General features: G+C 53.3%; 1 protein-coding gene across 1 annotated transcript; it reads right to left on the reverse strand.

Annotated features, from left to right (window-relative positions):
• Positions 1-1430: 1430 nt before the first annotated feature.
• On the reverse strand, positions 1431-16513 carry BSG (basigin (Ok blood group)). Its single transcript, XM_069878159.1, has 9 exons — positions 16415-16513; positions 11437-11784; positions 9732-9888; positions 7226-7314; positions 6897-7024; positions 6100-6373; positions 3611-3635; positions 3254-3323; positions 1431-2473 (listed from the first exon to the last, which is right to left on the reverse strand). Exons 1-8 carry the CDS (start codon positions 16494-16496, stop codon positions 3266-3268), a joined length of 1161 nt encoding a protein of 386 aa, XP_069734260.1. The 5' UTR covers positions 16497-16513; the 3' UTR covers positions 1431-2473; positions 3254-3265.
• Positions 16514-17426: the final 913 nt, after the last annotated feature.

Here is a 17426-nt window from a genome sequence, read left to right on the forward strand (position 1 = left end):
GATGCTGCCTGCAAACCACAGCCCCTGTTTTCAAACCCCCCTGAGTGCAGCAACGCTCCCCCAGCAGCCACCCCGAAAGCCCATGGAACAACCCCCAAGGAGCCCAGGCTGCGGGTCAACCAGAGCAAGAGAAGAGGCCCCAGCAAGGTGGAAGCTTGGGGCTCATTCAAGGTAGGAGGCAGGGGCTGAGCAGGATCCCTGCTTGTTTCAAGCATCAGGAGCTGAACAGGCTCCCTGCTCATCTGAGGCATCGGAGACTGAGCAGGATTCATGCTCATCTGAGGCATCAGAAGGCAGAGGGTGAGCAGGACCCCTGCTGACAGGGGTGCCCGGAGCACCCACCCTCTCCCTGGGATGGAATTGGGCTCCACAGCAGGACAATCCATACAGAGCTCCATGTGGCTCTGCCTCAGGTCACCGTGGCAGCTGCCAGTAGCAAGCGGGCTCAGCAGAGCATGGCCCACTGCCTCTCCGTCCTCTCCCCAAGCTCCTCAGGCTGTTTTTCCCCTCTGCTGCCTGCCCTGCCAAACAAAAGGCACAAGTGACGCTTTGTGCTGCAGCCCCAGAGCCGGGTCAGGCAGGACCCATAATCCTCATCAAGGAAATTAAGCCACGCATTGATTTTGCACCAGGCCAGCACCCGCGAGCACGAGGCTGGCTGCAAAAGGCTTGCATAACCCACTTACGTGCTGCAGAGCCACACTGCCCGCTCAGCCCGGGCTGACGACACAGCGAGGCAGCAGAAACGCTGGCCAAAGGGTCTGGGCCACCAGGGTGCTGGCATCACTGCCGCTCCTGCCAGCCACCACGCTGCAAGGAGAGCCACAGTCCCTCCTCACCCCTTCCTGAGAAGGGAGCAGTGTTTGGCTACAGTATGAGGGCTGCAGGGGTCTTAAGGAGTAGGGCAGGCAGCAATCAGAGCACCTCAGCCAGCCAGGAGCACAGAAAAAAGCTCTTCACCATCCCACATCCACCCCTTCCTGCACCTCTGCCCTTGGAGCAGCTCACCAAGCAAAAACGGGGATCCCTAACCCATCCCCATCCTCTCTCCAGGCACTACAGGTCTCATATCTCTGCTCTCCCCCTAGGAAAGAGCAGGTAGAAGGAAAAAGAATTGCTCGGAGAAGCACAAGACACGCAAATTGCACAGCCTGCAAGGGTTCGTGGTGACTGGGGTTGATCCTTGGTCCCACAAGATGCTGAGGAAGAGCGAGGCAAAGCGATCCTGTCCCTTACCCACAGCACAGAGGTAGGAGCACTGCACCTCTCCCCCCACAGCACCAGACACCTCCTGAGCTGCAAACACTTGGTGATCAGAGCTGGCACTGAACCCTGAGACTCAGCATCAGGTTTTACAGCCAGAAATGAGTCAGCAGGACAGGCTGGGGGGGGTCGAGCCTGCAGGGTAGAGACCAGAGTCCAAACAAGGATGGGGAAAAAAAAAAAGAGAGGAATCATCTTTATTTGTGAAGCATGTTAACAGGTGGAACAGTTCCAGGCTACCCAGCAATAAAGGTATCAATTGACCCAGCACTTGTCAGCATTCAGGCCCCCATGTTGCAAACATCACCGTGGCTCAAGCACAACGCATGCTGTGAAACTGCCCCCAGCCACCCCAAGCCCACCCTAAAGTGAGAAGAGACACAAAGCACCCATGAAATAAGTTAACAGCAATCATTTTCCAGTGTCTGGCTCTAACACCGCATCGTCGTTGCACGGCTCTGGAGTATCCACCCAACAGGGAACGGCAGTGCCTGTGCATCCAGGTTCTGCAGCACTTGCTGAAGAACCAGCCCTGCGCTTGCTCCTCAGCAGGAGCCACCCCAGCAATGTGCCTGGTGGCCCTGGTGGAGCAGCTTACAGGACACATGGTGCTTCCACACCAGGGAAAGGTGCAGGAGCTGCGTTGGGAAAGACAGACCTGCCCTTCCCAGCCCTTGGGTGGGATGGGGCGACCTCAAGATGCTCCTAGAATTTCCCCCCCGACCCACACAAAGCGACCTGCTGGGAACACGAGCCATGTCAGCCACCTCCAGTACAGCAGCACGCGTGGAATAAATCACACTGCATGTTCAGGCCTGTCACCCACAGCTCCATGAGTGTCCTCAGAAGCCAAGGAAGGCATTTTGGAGCAGCCCTAACCCAACACAGCCTCTTCTTCCCAGAGGGTAGGAAGAAATAAGTTGTCCTGCCACCCACCCCCTCTGTACCAACATGAAGAAACCTAGGACAGAGAGAGCAGGTGACCTAGACTACCAGAAACAAGGGATTTGCATTTAAAGGTAGAAAAAACCCTCCCACAACTCTTATTTTTTTTTTTAAAAAAATGTATTTTAGATTCTACAACTTAAAAGTTTCTTTAGAAAGTGAAGTAACTGAATCGCAAGGACACACTAGAATATCTCATGGTGCTATTTTACCAAAAAATTAGCAGAAAACATAATTGTCCAGATGAGTTCTTCATCTACATCACCTGGTAGGAGAGAGAGAAAAGCCAGTCAGATAACCCAGTTGTACCAGTAAGGCTGCTCTAGAGGTGGTGATGGGCAGCACAGGACAAAGGTTGTTCCTCCATACATGTAGGCAAGGACTCATCTCCTGCTCAAGTCCAGGATGGGAGCTATCAGGCAGTCCTGGCTTTCCCAAGCATCAGAACCTCACTAAACATGGTTTTAAACTGAAAGAGGGGAGATTTAGAGAAAACAGCAAATTCTTTCTTGTGAGGGTAAGGAGGTTGCCCAGAGCAGTGGTGGCTGCCCCATCCCTAGAGGTGTTCAAGGCCAGGTTGGATGGGGTTTGGAGCAACCTGATCCAGTGGGAGGTGTCCCTGCTCCTGGCAGAGGTGGAACTGGATGGGCTTTATTGTCCCTTCCAATCCAAACCATTCTACAATTCCATGGTTTTCCCTCACCCCTTGTCTGCATGGGCAGAGGTCGCACTGCCACTCCCCACACACACATCTCCAGTGACTTCAGCAGGTTCCTACCACCCTGAGCATCACAGCACCAGGAGTTCCCCCCAGCTCCTGCAGTGCTAGAAGAGCCTCTGCCTGCATGAATGCTTCTGCTTCTTCCAGAGCCCCTTGCAGGCACAGATCCTGCAGCCAGGCCAGGCTCTGAACATCTAATTCTGAGCCCCAGCTGGGTTCCAGCCAGACAGTGGCAACCCCAGGTCATGGCAGCACCTCAAGCCCCTTGTGGTGAGGGGGCAAGAGCTGCTCTTAGATGCTCCCCTGCCCTCAAATCCCACTCACCTGGCCCCACTCTTAGTTAGCATTTCTCTGACGGACGTTCTTGTCCTTGTGGTTTGTGGCATTGCTTTTCCTGGGAAGAGAAAAAGGGGCAGTGAGGAAGAAACAAAAAGCACAAAGCCCCATCCTACCCCTAATGTAATTCAGGTGCAAATAGATGGTCAAGATAAGGAGATTGGTTGCCAGAAGTAGACACTGTTCTGTAGGGTTTATATACAGGACATTGAAACCCTGGGGACAAAGCCTCCTGCCCAGCGAGCCAAATTTATTCCCCACTTTTATATTCAAAAGAAGATTCCTTGGATAGGAAGCACCTGCTGGTACAAATCTGGATAAACAGGGAAAAGCAAAACTACTTACAGTGGTGCAGAACCTCCATCGTCATCTTCACATCCCAGACAGCACAGAAAAAGAGAAAAAAAAACAGTGTCAGGGGAGCATGTAAGACGTCTCTGCCATCTCTTAAATCTCTGGGGACTGCATTCCAGGCAGGTTGCTGGAAACACTAGATACTCTGCCTGCATAGAAGAAAACCCAAAAAGGTCACCTTGCCCCCAGGGCTCCTGTTTCCCCAGGGCCTGGCAAGCAGGGGATACGTCTTACCAGGACACCAGCAACCCTGTGAGCTTAAAAGCAGCTTCTTGTCTCAGCTCAGACAAGGCACAAACTTAGAGATAAGCTCCTTGTTGCTTCTGCGCTCGTTCGGCTCACAGGATAAGCGAGTCACCCCATGGATCAGGGGTGGCACCTCAGTCTCCTCGAGGCCACCCCAGCAGTCACAGAAGCAGAATCAGAGGGAAGAATCCAAGCAGTCTCTGAAGCAGCAACATTTGCACCCTGTGTCTCCCAGTCCATCTTTCCCACCACCAGCACTGGAAGAGGGAGGCACAGACTCCCCTGGGAAGGCAGCACGACTGCCGCTGCTCTCAGCCCTACAGCAGCACCAGGTTAGGCAGCTCCCAGATCCCAGCACACGCTTCAAAAGGGGAAAAAAAACAAACGGGAAATTTCAGGAAGGAGGTGTAAAGCCCTGGCAGCAGCACGACCTTCTTCCGCCCCACACGTTTTGTGGAATCAAGATAAACACACTGCACATCACGTTCCTGCTACACCAAGAAGCACAACTAAGAAAACATCTGCCAACACATGTCAAGCCTTGGATCCTTTCACCAGCTCCTTGCAGTCTGTCACTTCCCAACAGAAGGTTCTTCACAGTCCAGGCTCCCCTCAAATAGCACTGAGAGGGGACACTCACGCTGGAAGTGCTGGGACTACCCTGGGCACCAAGATCTGCAGGCAGCTGGGGAGAGGACAGAGGCAGAGACACGGCTGGAACTACCTTTTACTTACCGGTTGAGGTGGCACCCAGCAGCATAGGGGGGAAAGCGGAAAAATAGCACCAGAGCAGAAAGATAGCACCAGCAAGGATATCACACTGTTCACAAGCGACTCTCCCCGTGCTGGGTAACGGCGAGGAGCCCTTTCACAACCACACATTGAGAGGAACAGCATTTGAATCATAGAATCACCAGGTTGGAAGACGCCCACCGGATCGAGTCCAACCATTCCCATCAAACACTAACCCATGTCCCTCAGCTCCTCATCCACCTGTCCCTTAAACCCCTCCAGGGATGGGGACTCAACCCCCTCCCTGGGCAGCCTCTACCAGGGACCAATCACCCTTTCTGTGAAAAATTTATTCCTAACGCTCAGCCTGAACCTCCCCTGGTGGAGATAAAGCCTTACTGTTACCTCCTAAAAAAACTAGGACTTTTGGGGAGAGAGAACCACTTTACACAGCTTTATGCTGTCCTGGTGGATCTCTGTCAGATAGGTATGATGATTCTCATCCACAAGCACTTGGGAACTGGAGTTTAACAGCTCTGGCCAAAGAGCATCAGGACATTTCAGTTTATGAGGCCTTTGTCTGTCAAAGCATCTTCTACAGCTCTGACAGACCAGCTCTCGATATGATCCGGACCAGGCACTGTTAGCAAAAGCAAGAGCACTCAACACACAGATTACAGTTATTTTGCTGGAAGATGCAGCTACAAACATCCTTAAGACAACATCTGCCTTCCAGCCAAGGGTGTCAGAGGGCAGAGCACCTGCTGTAAAACTGCCTTGAGCCAACTCCCAAGCCTGGTAGCCAGGGGAGGGATATTTTGCACCTGGATTGCTGCACCCCAGCAGAGGGCCCCTGACCCAGGGAGCAGGAAGGATGCCAAACATTCACACTCCATTGTTAACTGGATCAGATAAGGGAGGGGGTGTGGGGCTAACACAATGTAGATTCTTACACAGATAAGGAAAGGGAGGAGCCGGTCATTCCAGAACAGATTAAAGATAACACTAGGCTTTGAGGAAATCTCCCAGAGCCAGGATGTGTGGATCTGAGGTCCCAAAACAGACCCCTGATCTGAACCCGAGTTAAGCTAATCCTAGTTTTACAGGCCCACTGATACAGGCTCCCAGTTTTGCAGCACCAGAAAAGCTCTTCAGAAATCCACTTCTCCAGAACATAACCTGGTCCTGTGACACCAACGCAAAGCACTTGAGCAAAGCACAAAGGAATCAGTGAGACAAAGGGTCAGGCTGACCTGCAGAGAATCCTCTCTCGTTTCAGACGCAAACCACTGCTAAGGATTGTCAGGAACAGGGGGACTACATGGCTAAAGTCACCTGGCAAAGACTCTACCACGGTTTTCCAAGAAGCACCCCAAAAGGCAGCCCTCAAATTCATGTGTATCCGACAGAGGGAACTCCAGGTTCTCTGCAAGAATCTTTTTGCCTGCACTGTACAAGTTCCTTGGTCTCCCCCAAAATATTTAACCCAAGGCAGCTCTTACCATCAGGAACCTCATCGGGCTTCCTCCTCTTCTCATAGATGAAGATGATGGTGACAAGAACGAGGACTTCTGCCACGATACCCAGGAAAGGCCAGAGCGCTGCCAGGCGGCTGCGGACACGCAGGTTTACGGTAGCGCTCCCAGTGCCAAGCGCGTTGGTGGCATTGCAGTGGTAGTCACCTGCATCCTCCTCAATATTCAGTTTGAGAATGCGTAGCTCTGTCTTGTTGCCACTGGACTTGATGATGTAGCGACCAGAACCATTGACAATGGCCTGGAGGGAGACAGACAGCGCTCAGGGCGGTGCTGGCAGTAGGGGAGCCGTTCACTTACACCACACATGGTTCTACCACTACAGAAAGAAACTCTACTTGCCAAGGTACTGAGGAGGCTACTTTAAAACAGCTAATTCAGAGCAGATGAGGTCCTCTACCTGTTTGTGGAAGTAGGGAAAGCAGAAGTGGGGAATAGATACTTAAAGGGTCTCCAGAAAATCTGGGGAGGAGCACTCTATCAGTGAGTGCAGGGGTAGGATGAGGAGAAACGGTTTGAAGCTGAAAGAGGGGAGATTGAGATGAGATCTTGGGAAGAAATGTTTTGCTGTGAGGGTGGGGAGGCCCTGGCCCAGGTTGCCCAGGCCAGTGGTGGCTGCCCCATCCCTGGAGGTGGTCAAGGCCAAGCTGGATGGGGCTTGGAACAACGCAATGCAGTGGAGGGTGGAACTGGATGAGCTTTAAAGGTCCCTTCTAACCCAAACCATCCCATGATTCCATGAAAGAAGAAAGTACAGCACTCACCTCTTGACCATTTTTGTACCAGACCCAGGAGACGACAGAGGGGAAAGAGGGATTCTTGCAGGTCAGCACACCCGTGTCCCCCTCGTTCCCATGTTCAGACTTCTTGTAGGCCATCACCTGGGGTGGAACTATGGCAAGGAAGGAATTAAGACACCTCATTATAGAACAGACATAGTAGCTTTGTACTCCCTGCTCCTGTGGCTCTATTAGCAAGGGCTAGCAAGAAGCAGCTCTCCAAGAAGCTTGAACTGATACCAAAGCAAAGCATTCAGGAGATCACAGCTTCCCCTCCTCAGACCCAGCAGCAAACGTGAAATATGAATATTCACCTGAAACATTCACTTGGCCTTTTACCTCCGGGTCTGTTTTGTAGACACATTCATAGACGCCAGAGTGCTCTTCCTTCTTCCCCTCGATTCTGTCAGAAGACAGGTTGTTAGGTAAGCACTCAACACAACTGGCTTAGCCACAAATACTGAACTCCAAACCCATGGAAACAACCATCTACAGGCAGCAGTGATCTCCTCTATAGGTAACTCCTCCTATTCCACTGTCAGTATTTAGATCGCATCATGTCCCTACAGCAACCCAGCCTTCTCTCCCCTCCAAATGGGGGAGGATTCCATGGACACCAAGCCTGACACAGGCCTGTCAGGTCAGTGCTCAGAGACCTTGCAATGTGAATCCTGAAAGCCTGCAGCTTTCGCTCCAAAAAAACTCTTGCCATCAGAGCCTCTACTAAGAGAAAAAAAAGTAATACCTAGACTGTTAGTGAATGCAGATTATGTATCACACCAGGTGTGGTGCCACACGTACACTTAGGAAGTGACTGACTTCATGCTCTTTCCTACAGACCCCAGGCTCAGTAAAAACCTCACCTACTGAGCAAAGTCAACAGAATCTGAAGTGCAGCAATGAATTCTCCAGTTAACTCAGCCCAGGAGACGGCCACACCACACACAAGACATCAGCCCTGAAGTTTATAGAATCATGGAATGGTTTGGACTGGAAGGGACCTCAAAGCCCATCCAGTTCCACCCCTGCCATGGGCAGGGATGCCTCCCAGTGGATCAGGTTGCTCCAAGCCACATCCAACCTGGCCTTGAACACCTCCAGGGATGGGGCAGCCACCACTGCTCTGGGTAACCTGGGCCAGCTCACCTCTAAATGGGACAGGCAAGGAGCTTAGGAGACCAGATCCAGAGGAAAGCCAGTCCACGAAAGAAACTCTGCTTAAACACATGGCTCTGCCTTGGCAAAGAACACAACATATGCTGGGTTACTCTGGATTAATCCAAGCGTAGGGAGAAGTCCTCCATTTTCCTTCTAATAAAGCTGCTGCGATGGGATTTAGCGGATTACGCTGCTCTGCAACAAACCTCTCATTCTGCAGCTCAGTAATGCCCACTGGAGGGAAGGGGCAGGCAAACTTTCAGTCCCGTGGCTGCACCGGGACAACAGGCTGTTTGTTAGTTGTGCTGTGCACGGCACTTCCCACTTCCAAAAACCACTCAGCTAAGGAATTGAGGTCACGCGAGGGAGGCTGGGTTATAAATACTTTAATCCTTGTTCAGCTCCCTGTTGCTATGGGGAGACAGGCACGTCGACACTGCCACACAAAAGGACACAAGGCCTCTAGAGCCGCTGGGCCAGCGCCAGCCAGGCCTGACTGTAATCAAAAAGGAAAGCTCACTGCACGGTCACAATAAGGCTGGTATTCCTGCTTCTGCTCCGCTACACCCGGGCACACAGTTTCTGAGCACTGACTCAAACTTACAGGCAACTTCAGCTTGTTTTGTGCAAAGGGCTGGACTTTGGAAAGGTACATAAACCCCAAAGGCAGGCACAACACATCCAAGTCTCCTGTTTCAGACATGCAGCCCTCTGGGGAGCAAGGAGCTGATGTCCTGCCAGGAACAGGGTCCCTCAAAGCTCTGAGATGACAGCTCCAGCACAAAGCAGGGCCAGGAGGAGAAAGACCTGGGTTGACAGCCAACTGAACATGAGCCAACAGATGCCCAATGGCATCTTGGCTTGGATCAGAAACGGTGTGACCAGCAGGTCCAGGGAGGTTCTTCTCCCTCTGGACTCAGCACTGGTGAGACCGCTCCTCGAATCCTGGGGTCAGTTCTGGGCCCCTCACCACAAGAAGGATGTTGAGGCTCTGGAGCAAGTCCAGAGAAGAGCAACAAAGCTGGTGAGGGGGCTGGAGAACAAGAGGAGCAGCTGAGGGGGTGTTTAGCCTGGAGAAGAGGAGGCTGAGGGGAGACCTCATTGCTCTCTCCAACTCCCTGAGAGAAGGTTGTGGAGAGGAGGGAGCTGGGCTCTTCTCCCAAGGGACAGGGGACAGGACGAGAGGGAACGGCCTCAAGCTCCACCAGGGGAGGGTCAGGCTGGACGTCAGAAAAAAATATTTCACAGAAAGGGTCATTGGGCACTGGCAGAGGCTGCCCAGGGAGGGGGTTGAGTCACCTTCCCTGGAGGGGTTTAAGTGATGGGTGGATGAGGTGCTGAGGCACATGGTTTAGTATTTGATAGGAATGCTTGGACTCAATCTGGTAGGCCTCTTCCAGCCTGGTGATTCTATGATTCTATGACCACCCATGTGGAAACACAACACAGCAGAACTTCTCCTACCAAGAGGACATTTGTGGCATATTGCTTTCCTTCCCTCTTTCCCATAAAAAAGAAAATTTGGGCCCTTACCAAAACTTTTATTTAGCTCGTGTTATGCTCTGAAGTTCAAGAGCCTAGACACCAGTGCTTCCTGCTAGCTGAGCCCAAAAGCCTGTTCCCTATGGTCAGATCTTTATCCGACCTTGGCCTGACACTCACGTATAACTGGTGAAAGTGCTCTTCTCGGCATCTGTTTGAAGGATCTTGTCTCCATGCATCCACTTGTGGCCCTCAATGGCATCAGAAGATGAGGACATGTTGCAGGTGAGGATCAGCTTCCCATAAGCATCAGTGATATCAGTCTTGATGTCCGGACCTGCATTCATAAACAGTTCCATGGAGTTAACACCTGGCATTTCAGGGGTCACGCACCTGCCCAAGAACCTTTAATACCAATAGTTAAAGCCCAACAACCTTTAATGCCAACAGTAAAAGCCCAACGCTCCTTGTCTCTATCATAGCTTCCACTTACCTTTATGGACCATCTCCTACCAGCACAGGGAGACTCTGAACATCAGAGTCCAACATCGACCCTGCAGGGCTGCTGCCACGTGCTCTGGGTGGTTCCGAGCCTCCTGCTGTCCCTACAATGGGTGCAGCTCCAGCTGAGCCAAGCGCTCAATAAGCAATGGAAAAGGTCAGACTGTGAAGGGCGCTCACAGGAGCACAGCTCTCAGCTTTTATGAGCTGCTAGAACTCTCCCCGTGTCAACCGCTTCCAGAATCTGAGCTGATTTAGACCCCTCCATGTAGCAGAGCTGATGGCAGCCAAGCCCCTCTGCTGTGAGGGGAGTGACCCAGACCTTACGTGTGAGAAATTCATGCATCGTATGATGCACCCCAAGGGATTAAGAGTCACATTTGCTCCAAGGAGAACACGCAGAACCAGAACTCCAACCAGCCCTGGGTCTCCGCATGCCAAGTGGCAGTAAATTATGCAGGATGATGACTCAGGCCTTTCTCCTTGCAGGAGGCACTCCAGGAAAACAGCTGCCATCAGCAGCCCCTTGACACAGCCCTGGTGGCACTACAGCCCCTGCCTTTCCACCCAGACTCAGCTTCTTGGAAGGAAGAATGTTTGCACAGTGCCAACAGGCTTTTTGCTTTTCCGCCTAGCCAAAAATTCAACTGGAAGAAGGTTCTCCCAGAGTCCTGCATTTCCTAACCCTGAAAAAAAGACTCCTATGCTGCTCTCAACTTCAAGATTCATAGCAAGACCTTGACAGGATGCTGAAATCCCCCCACTAACCCAGGTTTCCACCACTCAAAGCAGCTCCCCATTAGCCCCAGCTTGCAGCGAGAAGGGATCCGGTCACTCCCACAGGACAAGCAACCACATCACATTCAGTGTCGCACACAGACACGGCCATTTCAAAAACGGTTGCATCTCAGGAAACTCAAAGCAGGATTTGTTCCCCATGGTTTGCATCACTAGCAAGGAAGCGAGCTTAAAAAGCAAGGCTGCCAACAGGAGCTGGATGGACGGTAGGGAAGGGCTCGTTTGCCAGCGGTGGTCAGGACAGAGTCTACCGCAGAATCAAGACTCAATTCTACAAGCCAGCACCAGGATTTGGAAGCACTTGGGAATAAGCGGTAGGTTCCAGGTTCTTTTGGCTCCGGAAAAAGGTGTGGGATTGCCGAAGGGCGTTTTGGTTGGGAAGCCACAACCCTTTTTGAGCAGGGCCATCATTTGGGGTGAAGTCACGGGTGGTGGGGGAGATGACAGAGGGGGGGAAGGCTCTCAGTTCTACAGCCGGGGTGGGAGGGTGAGGGGAGCTTTCGGGAGCCACAGGACACGGGTGCAGGGGTGAGACTCAAGACACCGGTGTCCGAGCAAGTGCCAAGGCCTCGGCGTGGCCACTCACGTTCGATGACAAAAACGTTCGCCTGGGAACGGATCCACTTGACTTTGGGGCTCTTCGACAAGTGGTTGCGGTCAGGGTCGTTGCTGGCCCGGCACTCATACATGCCCGAGTCGTCGCTCGTGAGGTTTACGATGTGGATGGTGCTGGTAGAGTGGAGGTTGTAGGTGGCGTTGATTTTGACACGGTCCTGCCACGCGCCATCCCAGAGCTGAGCACAGGTCTCATTGGGATCGTTTCCCTCAAACCACCACTGGATCTCAGGGATGGGATTGCCAATCGCCTCGCAGTGCAACTCGACGCTGTCCTGAGTAAGCCTCTTTTGAGACAGCGGTGACTTTATAAAACCAGCTAAGAGTTGAAGAGGTATTAGTGCAAAGTGTTAGTGCAAAGCAAGAATTCACCCTCTACAAGCAAAAAAAACCAAACTCAGCCACAGAGACGAGGCCACAGACGATCTTCAGCTCAGTGCACTCGTCCCTCCCTCCCCTCCATACGCTCTGGACTCTGCCCAGCAGGGACAGGGCTGTTATTTGGAATTGCTGCCTCGCCAGCCAACACAGCCTCCTGCGACCCCACGGCAAAACCAGCGTATGCAGAGCAGGACATGGAATCACAGAATGATTTGGGTGGGACCTTAAAGCCTATCCAGTTCCAAAGGGACACCTCCTGCTGGATCAGGTTGCTCCAAGCCCCATCCAACCTGGCCTTCAGCACCTCCAAGGATGGGGCAGCCACCACTGCTCTGGGCAACCTGGGCCAGGGTCTCCCCACCTTCACAGGAAAACATTTCTTCCTAAGATCTCATCTCAATCTCCCCTCTTCCAGCTGAAAACTGTTCCCCCTCATCCTACCCCTGCCTCCCTGACCAAGAGCCCCTCCCCAGCTTCCTGGAGCCCCTTTCCATGCTGGAAGCTGCTCTAAGGTCTCCCTGGAGCCTTCTCTTCTCCAGGCTGAACAACCCCAACTCTCTCAGCCTGGCCTTGTACAGGAGGTTCTCCAGCCCTTGGATCACCTCCGTGGCCTCCTCTAACATAACCAATGGGGAGCATTGGCATTTGCCTTGAGGGACAACATTGCAGCGAAGATAATAAACCAGCTTTTTGGAGAAGAACGCCTTGCAGTCTGCAAGACGCTGCAAGCCAGGTAAGGGAATGTAACGTTCGTTGTCAAACAAACAGTGAAATCAGACTTTTCATCTCAGGCAAGACAACTTTGCAGAGCTGAATTAGTCACGAGCAGATCAAAAGCCTATGAAGCGGCTGCGGGCCAGCACTGCTGTGTTTTTCAAACCTCCCCAGCAGCGAGAGGCCAGGGGTTCAGCTTCTGAGAAGAGCCAGTCCAAAGGTAGGTCCTCGAGTCACTGGACTGTGGAAAAATCACGCTGCCAAACACCTTTAGGCTCCCAGCCAGGTGTAAACGGTCACCACAGACCCCTGGGAGCAAGAAGGAAGGGAGGCTCAAGCAACATCACTGCAGGAAAAGACATCACTCGAGGGGCCAAGACTGCTTACGTGACTCAGCCTGAGTCAGATTTAAGAAGAACTAGTTAAGCTTGCGACATGTCCTTCCTGCACGCCAAAGGCACTTCTGATGTGCCAAGAGCAGGTTTCCGAGGTGTCCCGCATGCCAGGATGGCTCCCAGGACATTAATGTACTTAGTTATTAAGTTCATGAGTCCATGCAACCCTCCATACATCCCATAATGCACAGGTAATAAGGAGGTCAGCTTGGGAGCGAGTTTTTTGGTTGTTTTGTGTATGCCTAAAGATGTTTTAATAAGAAACATTACGAGCATTTCTTGTGAACGCAGAAAAAAAATCAATATTCCCAAACCAAGTTTGCCCAAACTCCAGAAAAATACAAGTAAGTCCGTGAGGTTAAGTCCTAAATAAATCAATTCTGCATTTCTCAAAGGAAAAATTAATAAATAAATGAGTTTTACATATTAAAGTCTGGAAGAATAAATATGCCTGAGGAGGAAGGAGAGATCCAACTCTCATCTGAGGGCACAACACTCAAAGGTTGATACTGAGTTAACCTTAACACCGAGGTCAGAGCAACTATTTCATACACCAACTGCTGGTTCCATTCAGAAATGCCTTCAACACCACCTCTGCAAGGGTTTCTAGGGTCTCTGGATGACAGAATTGTAGCAGGGACAGCAGAGTGATCTTCTTGAACTGCTTCTAGCAGCATCACCGCACGACAGGACATCACTCGAGGGCCAAGGCTGCTTACGTGACTCAACCTCAGTCAGATTTAAGAATTAGAGGGGTAAGTGGTGGGGGTCCAAAAAGACACAGGGGAAATCTTTTATAAGACATTTATCTCAAGATACTTTATATTATATAAAGATAAAAGGTTCAGGGGTACCAGCTGTGAGCAACTCTCACTCTGTGAGCCGCTCCACCCCGAGTTTCTCCCCCAGAACAATGGTCCTGTGGGCAGGAGGGGCTTTCATCTCCCAGGTTGGTGATGAAACACTCCCCAACACCTCATTTCCAAAACAGATCCAACTAAAGCACTTGTCAAAGCTTGTCCAATTCTAACCACAGCCCTGCTTGAATCTAGGAAAGATGAAGGGTTTGTTACAGATGGGAGGCAATGACTGTGCTGACAAAACAAGCCTTTCCAAGGTTATTTGCTGAGTTAGAGGGCACTTCACACCGTTCACAGGCTAAAAAGCTCCAGCAAGCAGGAACAACAGCAAGTACCACGGGCATTTGCACAGGATTAATACCCCTTCTCCTCCCCCAGCACAAAGTAGGCTGGGCAATCACAATCCTGGGCGCTGCAGGCTGAGGAAAGCGGCGGCAGAGCCCCCCCTTCCTCCAAAAAAACCTGTTGGAAGGGGCAAAGCTGCCCTACCACCCAAAAAAAACCCGCTGGAACAGGGCAGAGCTCACCTACCTCCTAAGAAAAATCTGCTGGAAGGCAGCAAAGCTCACCTACCCCCCAAAAAACACTGCTGGAAGGCAGCAAAGCTCAACTACCCCCAAAAATACCCTGCTGGAAGGGGGCAGAGCTCCCCTACCCCCCCCAAAAAAAACCTGCTGGAAGGGAGCAGAGCTCCCCTACCCCCCCCAAAAAAAAAACCTGCTGGAAGGGGGCAGAGTCCCCCAAATGGGCTGCAAGACAGAATCAGCTCACAATCCCAGAAGCAGGAGGTTTCTCCAGGCACAGTGTTGTATCCGATCACACCAGACAGCGGTGTGAGCAGATAATGTTCTCCTGAGTCACCTTCAAACCAAAAACAACCTTTCCCCCTGCTCCGAGGGAGGAGTTCTCCTGGTGTAAACTGTCCATGCTCCAGGCAGCCAAGCCTGCTGGGAGCTTGCTCTGTCCCACCAGGCACATTCTCCTCCCCAGCACGACCTCTTGTTTCTCAGCCTTGCAAAGGGATACAGGAGGCTCTGGCATTTTTTGCCATTTCCAAGAATAGCTCTAAAATCCGCTCTCCCCTTAAGCTTCACACAACCAGGCAGTGACTCCACAAGCAGGTTGGATGCAAGAGCTTCCAGCCAGGGTGGCTCTTCCTTGAAGTAAAAAGTCCAAGTAAACACCTACCAACGCTCCAGCCAGTCCTGCTGCGTGGCAAGCTACCAAAAGTCAGGATGCTCCAGATTAAAAGGATTGTTTCTCGTGCTCCACAAAGCCAAATCCAAACGTAAATCCCACTCCCCAGCCTACCACTTCGCTTACTCGAAGAACTGGACTCAGACAGAGTCCAAGAGTCCCACCACCAGGGCAGGACACATTCCATGTGCCTACAAAACAAGCTTTTCTTGGGATGCTTTTCACACCAAGTATAGGAACAGCCTTCTCCACGTACATTCCCTATAGAAGGAGTTGCTGCATGAAGCCAAGGAAGCAGGAGAAGCTGACACAGGTATCATGGAATGGTTTGGGTTGGAAGGGACCTCAAAGCCCAACCAGTTCCACCCCTGCCATGGGCAGGGACACCTCCCACTGGATCAGGGGCTCCAAGCCCCATCCAACCTGGCCTTGAACCCCTCCAGGGATGGGGCAGCCACTATTTCTCTGGGCAAGTTCATGAAACTCCCTATTTCCTCGTAGTTTAGAAGTCTCACCCCTGCCCTCCTGTTCCACAAGGAGATATCAGAGCAGATATTTGGGTCTCTGGGTTTTTTCAGGAGCGTCCCGCTCCATCACCTTCACTCCTTGGGTTGGGATCCACTGCACTGAAGAAGTTTGATGCCCCAAAAGAGGCACCAAGGTGGTAGAACCTAAATTTCTAACCAGCTCAGGATACAACACCCCCTTTACCACCAGATCCGAATCCGAGCTCGCAGAATCCTCCAGCCAAAAACCCCCAACCACCAACTCCAGAAGAGGGAAAAACAAGAAATCAGAAGGAATTATGAAGCTCATCTCGGTGGGGGATGCTTTTAAGCCCCCCAAATAGAGGTTGAGGCCATTCCCAGCCTCCAACTGCAAACCCACGAGGGGATTATCAACTTAAGCACCACGGGAGCATCTTCAAGGCTTTAAAAGCCCAGAGCTCCTCCTAAGCCTCCAGAAAACGTGGAAATGAATGGAATTCCTGATTTTTATCCATATGGAAGCACTAAAGGACCGGGGACCCCCCTCGCTGGGACCGGGGAACGCCCATTCGGGCGTTCCCCGGTCCCAGCGAGGGGGGTCCCCGGTCTCCCACCGCCGAGACGAGCTCCAACCCCGGTTCCCACGGCTGGAACCCCCTAAATCCCGGTTCCCACGGCTCCACTCCCCCCCCCCCCCCCCATTCCCGGTTCTCAAGCCCCGCCCGGCGCGACGTGCTGGCCTGCAGGTAGCCCTCGCCTCGGCCTGCTCCTCCCTCACGGCCAAGCGAGGCCTGGGAAACCTCAAAACCGGGATAACCCTCAGAGAACCGGGCTTGCCCCTTGGCCTCCTCCGGTAAGTGAAGCCTACGCGGAACCGGGGGACCCCCCCCCCCCCGCCCCCTCCCGCTCCGTACTTGTCCCCGCGACGCTATCCGCCGTCGCAGCGAGGATGAAGAGAGCCAGGAGCCCGTGAGGCGCCGCCATCCCCGCCGCCATCGCCGCTCCGCGCTCCTCAAGGCCCCGCGCCCACCGCTATAAGGCCCTGAGGGCGGGAAGGGGAGGGGGGGGGAAGCACGGCGAAAGGGGGCGTGGTCAAAGATAACCACGCCCCCTCTCGACCCCGCGGACCAATCGCGAAGCGTCTCGCCGGATGGCCACGCCCACCGACGCGCGGCGCGACCAATCAGAGGGGAGGGAGGGAGGAGAGCCCGCCCTCCGAGCCGGTTCGCGCCTGTCCCGCCGAGGCCACGCCCACTTGGGGGGGGGAGTGGGAGGTGCACACCCCTCCCCTCGCCATTCACTGGGGGTTGGGGGGGGGGAGAGGGTAGAGGGGAGCATGATGGGGGAGGGAGATGGCTGGGGGGGAGGGGGAGCCATGGGGGAGAGGACAGGGGGGAGCGGAGCGGGGGAGACAGTGGCTGGGAGGGAGGGGGGTCCAAGATTGGGGAGGGGGGATCATGGGAGAGGGCAGGGGGGCAACTTGAGGGGGGGGAGCAGTGGCTGGGAGGGAGGGGGGTCCAAGATTGGGGAGGGGGGATCATGGGAGAGGGCAGGGGGGCAACTTGAGGGGGGGGAGCAATGACTGGGAGCAAGGAGGGGCCAAGATAGGGAGTGGGGGCTAAGATGGGGAGGGGGGGTCATGGGGGGGGGCAGGGGGGAACTTGTGGGGGAGGGAGGGGGGCGCATGAAGGGGAGGACAGGGTGGGCAGCGGGGGGGGGGGAAATTAGTGGGGGGGCAATGGCTAGGAGTGAGTTCAGGCCAAGATAGGGAGGGGGGGGCCATGGAGGGGAGGATGAGGTGGGGAAAGGCTGGGGGGGGGGCATGTTGGGGAGGTGGGGGGGCGATGTCCAAGAGAGAGGGGGAGCCAAGCTAGGGAGGGCAGTGGGGGGGGACAGGCTGGAGAAGGTGGGAGTGATGGGGGGGAA

This window comes from Phaenicophaeus curvirostris, chromosome 28 (genome assembly GCF_032191515.1).
Source record: "Phaenicophaeus curvirostris isolate KB17595 chromosome 28, BPBGC_Pcur_1.0, whole genome shotgun sequence".
Classification (NCBI taxonomy): domain Eukaryota; kingdom Metazoa; phylum Chordata; class Aves; order Cuculiformes; family Cuculidae; genus Phaenicophaeus; species Phaenicophaeus curvirostris.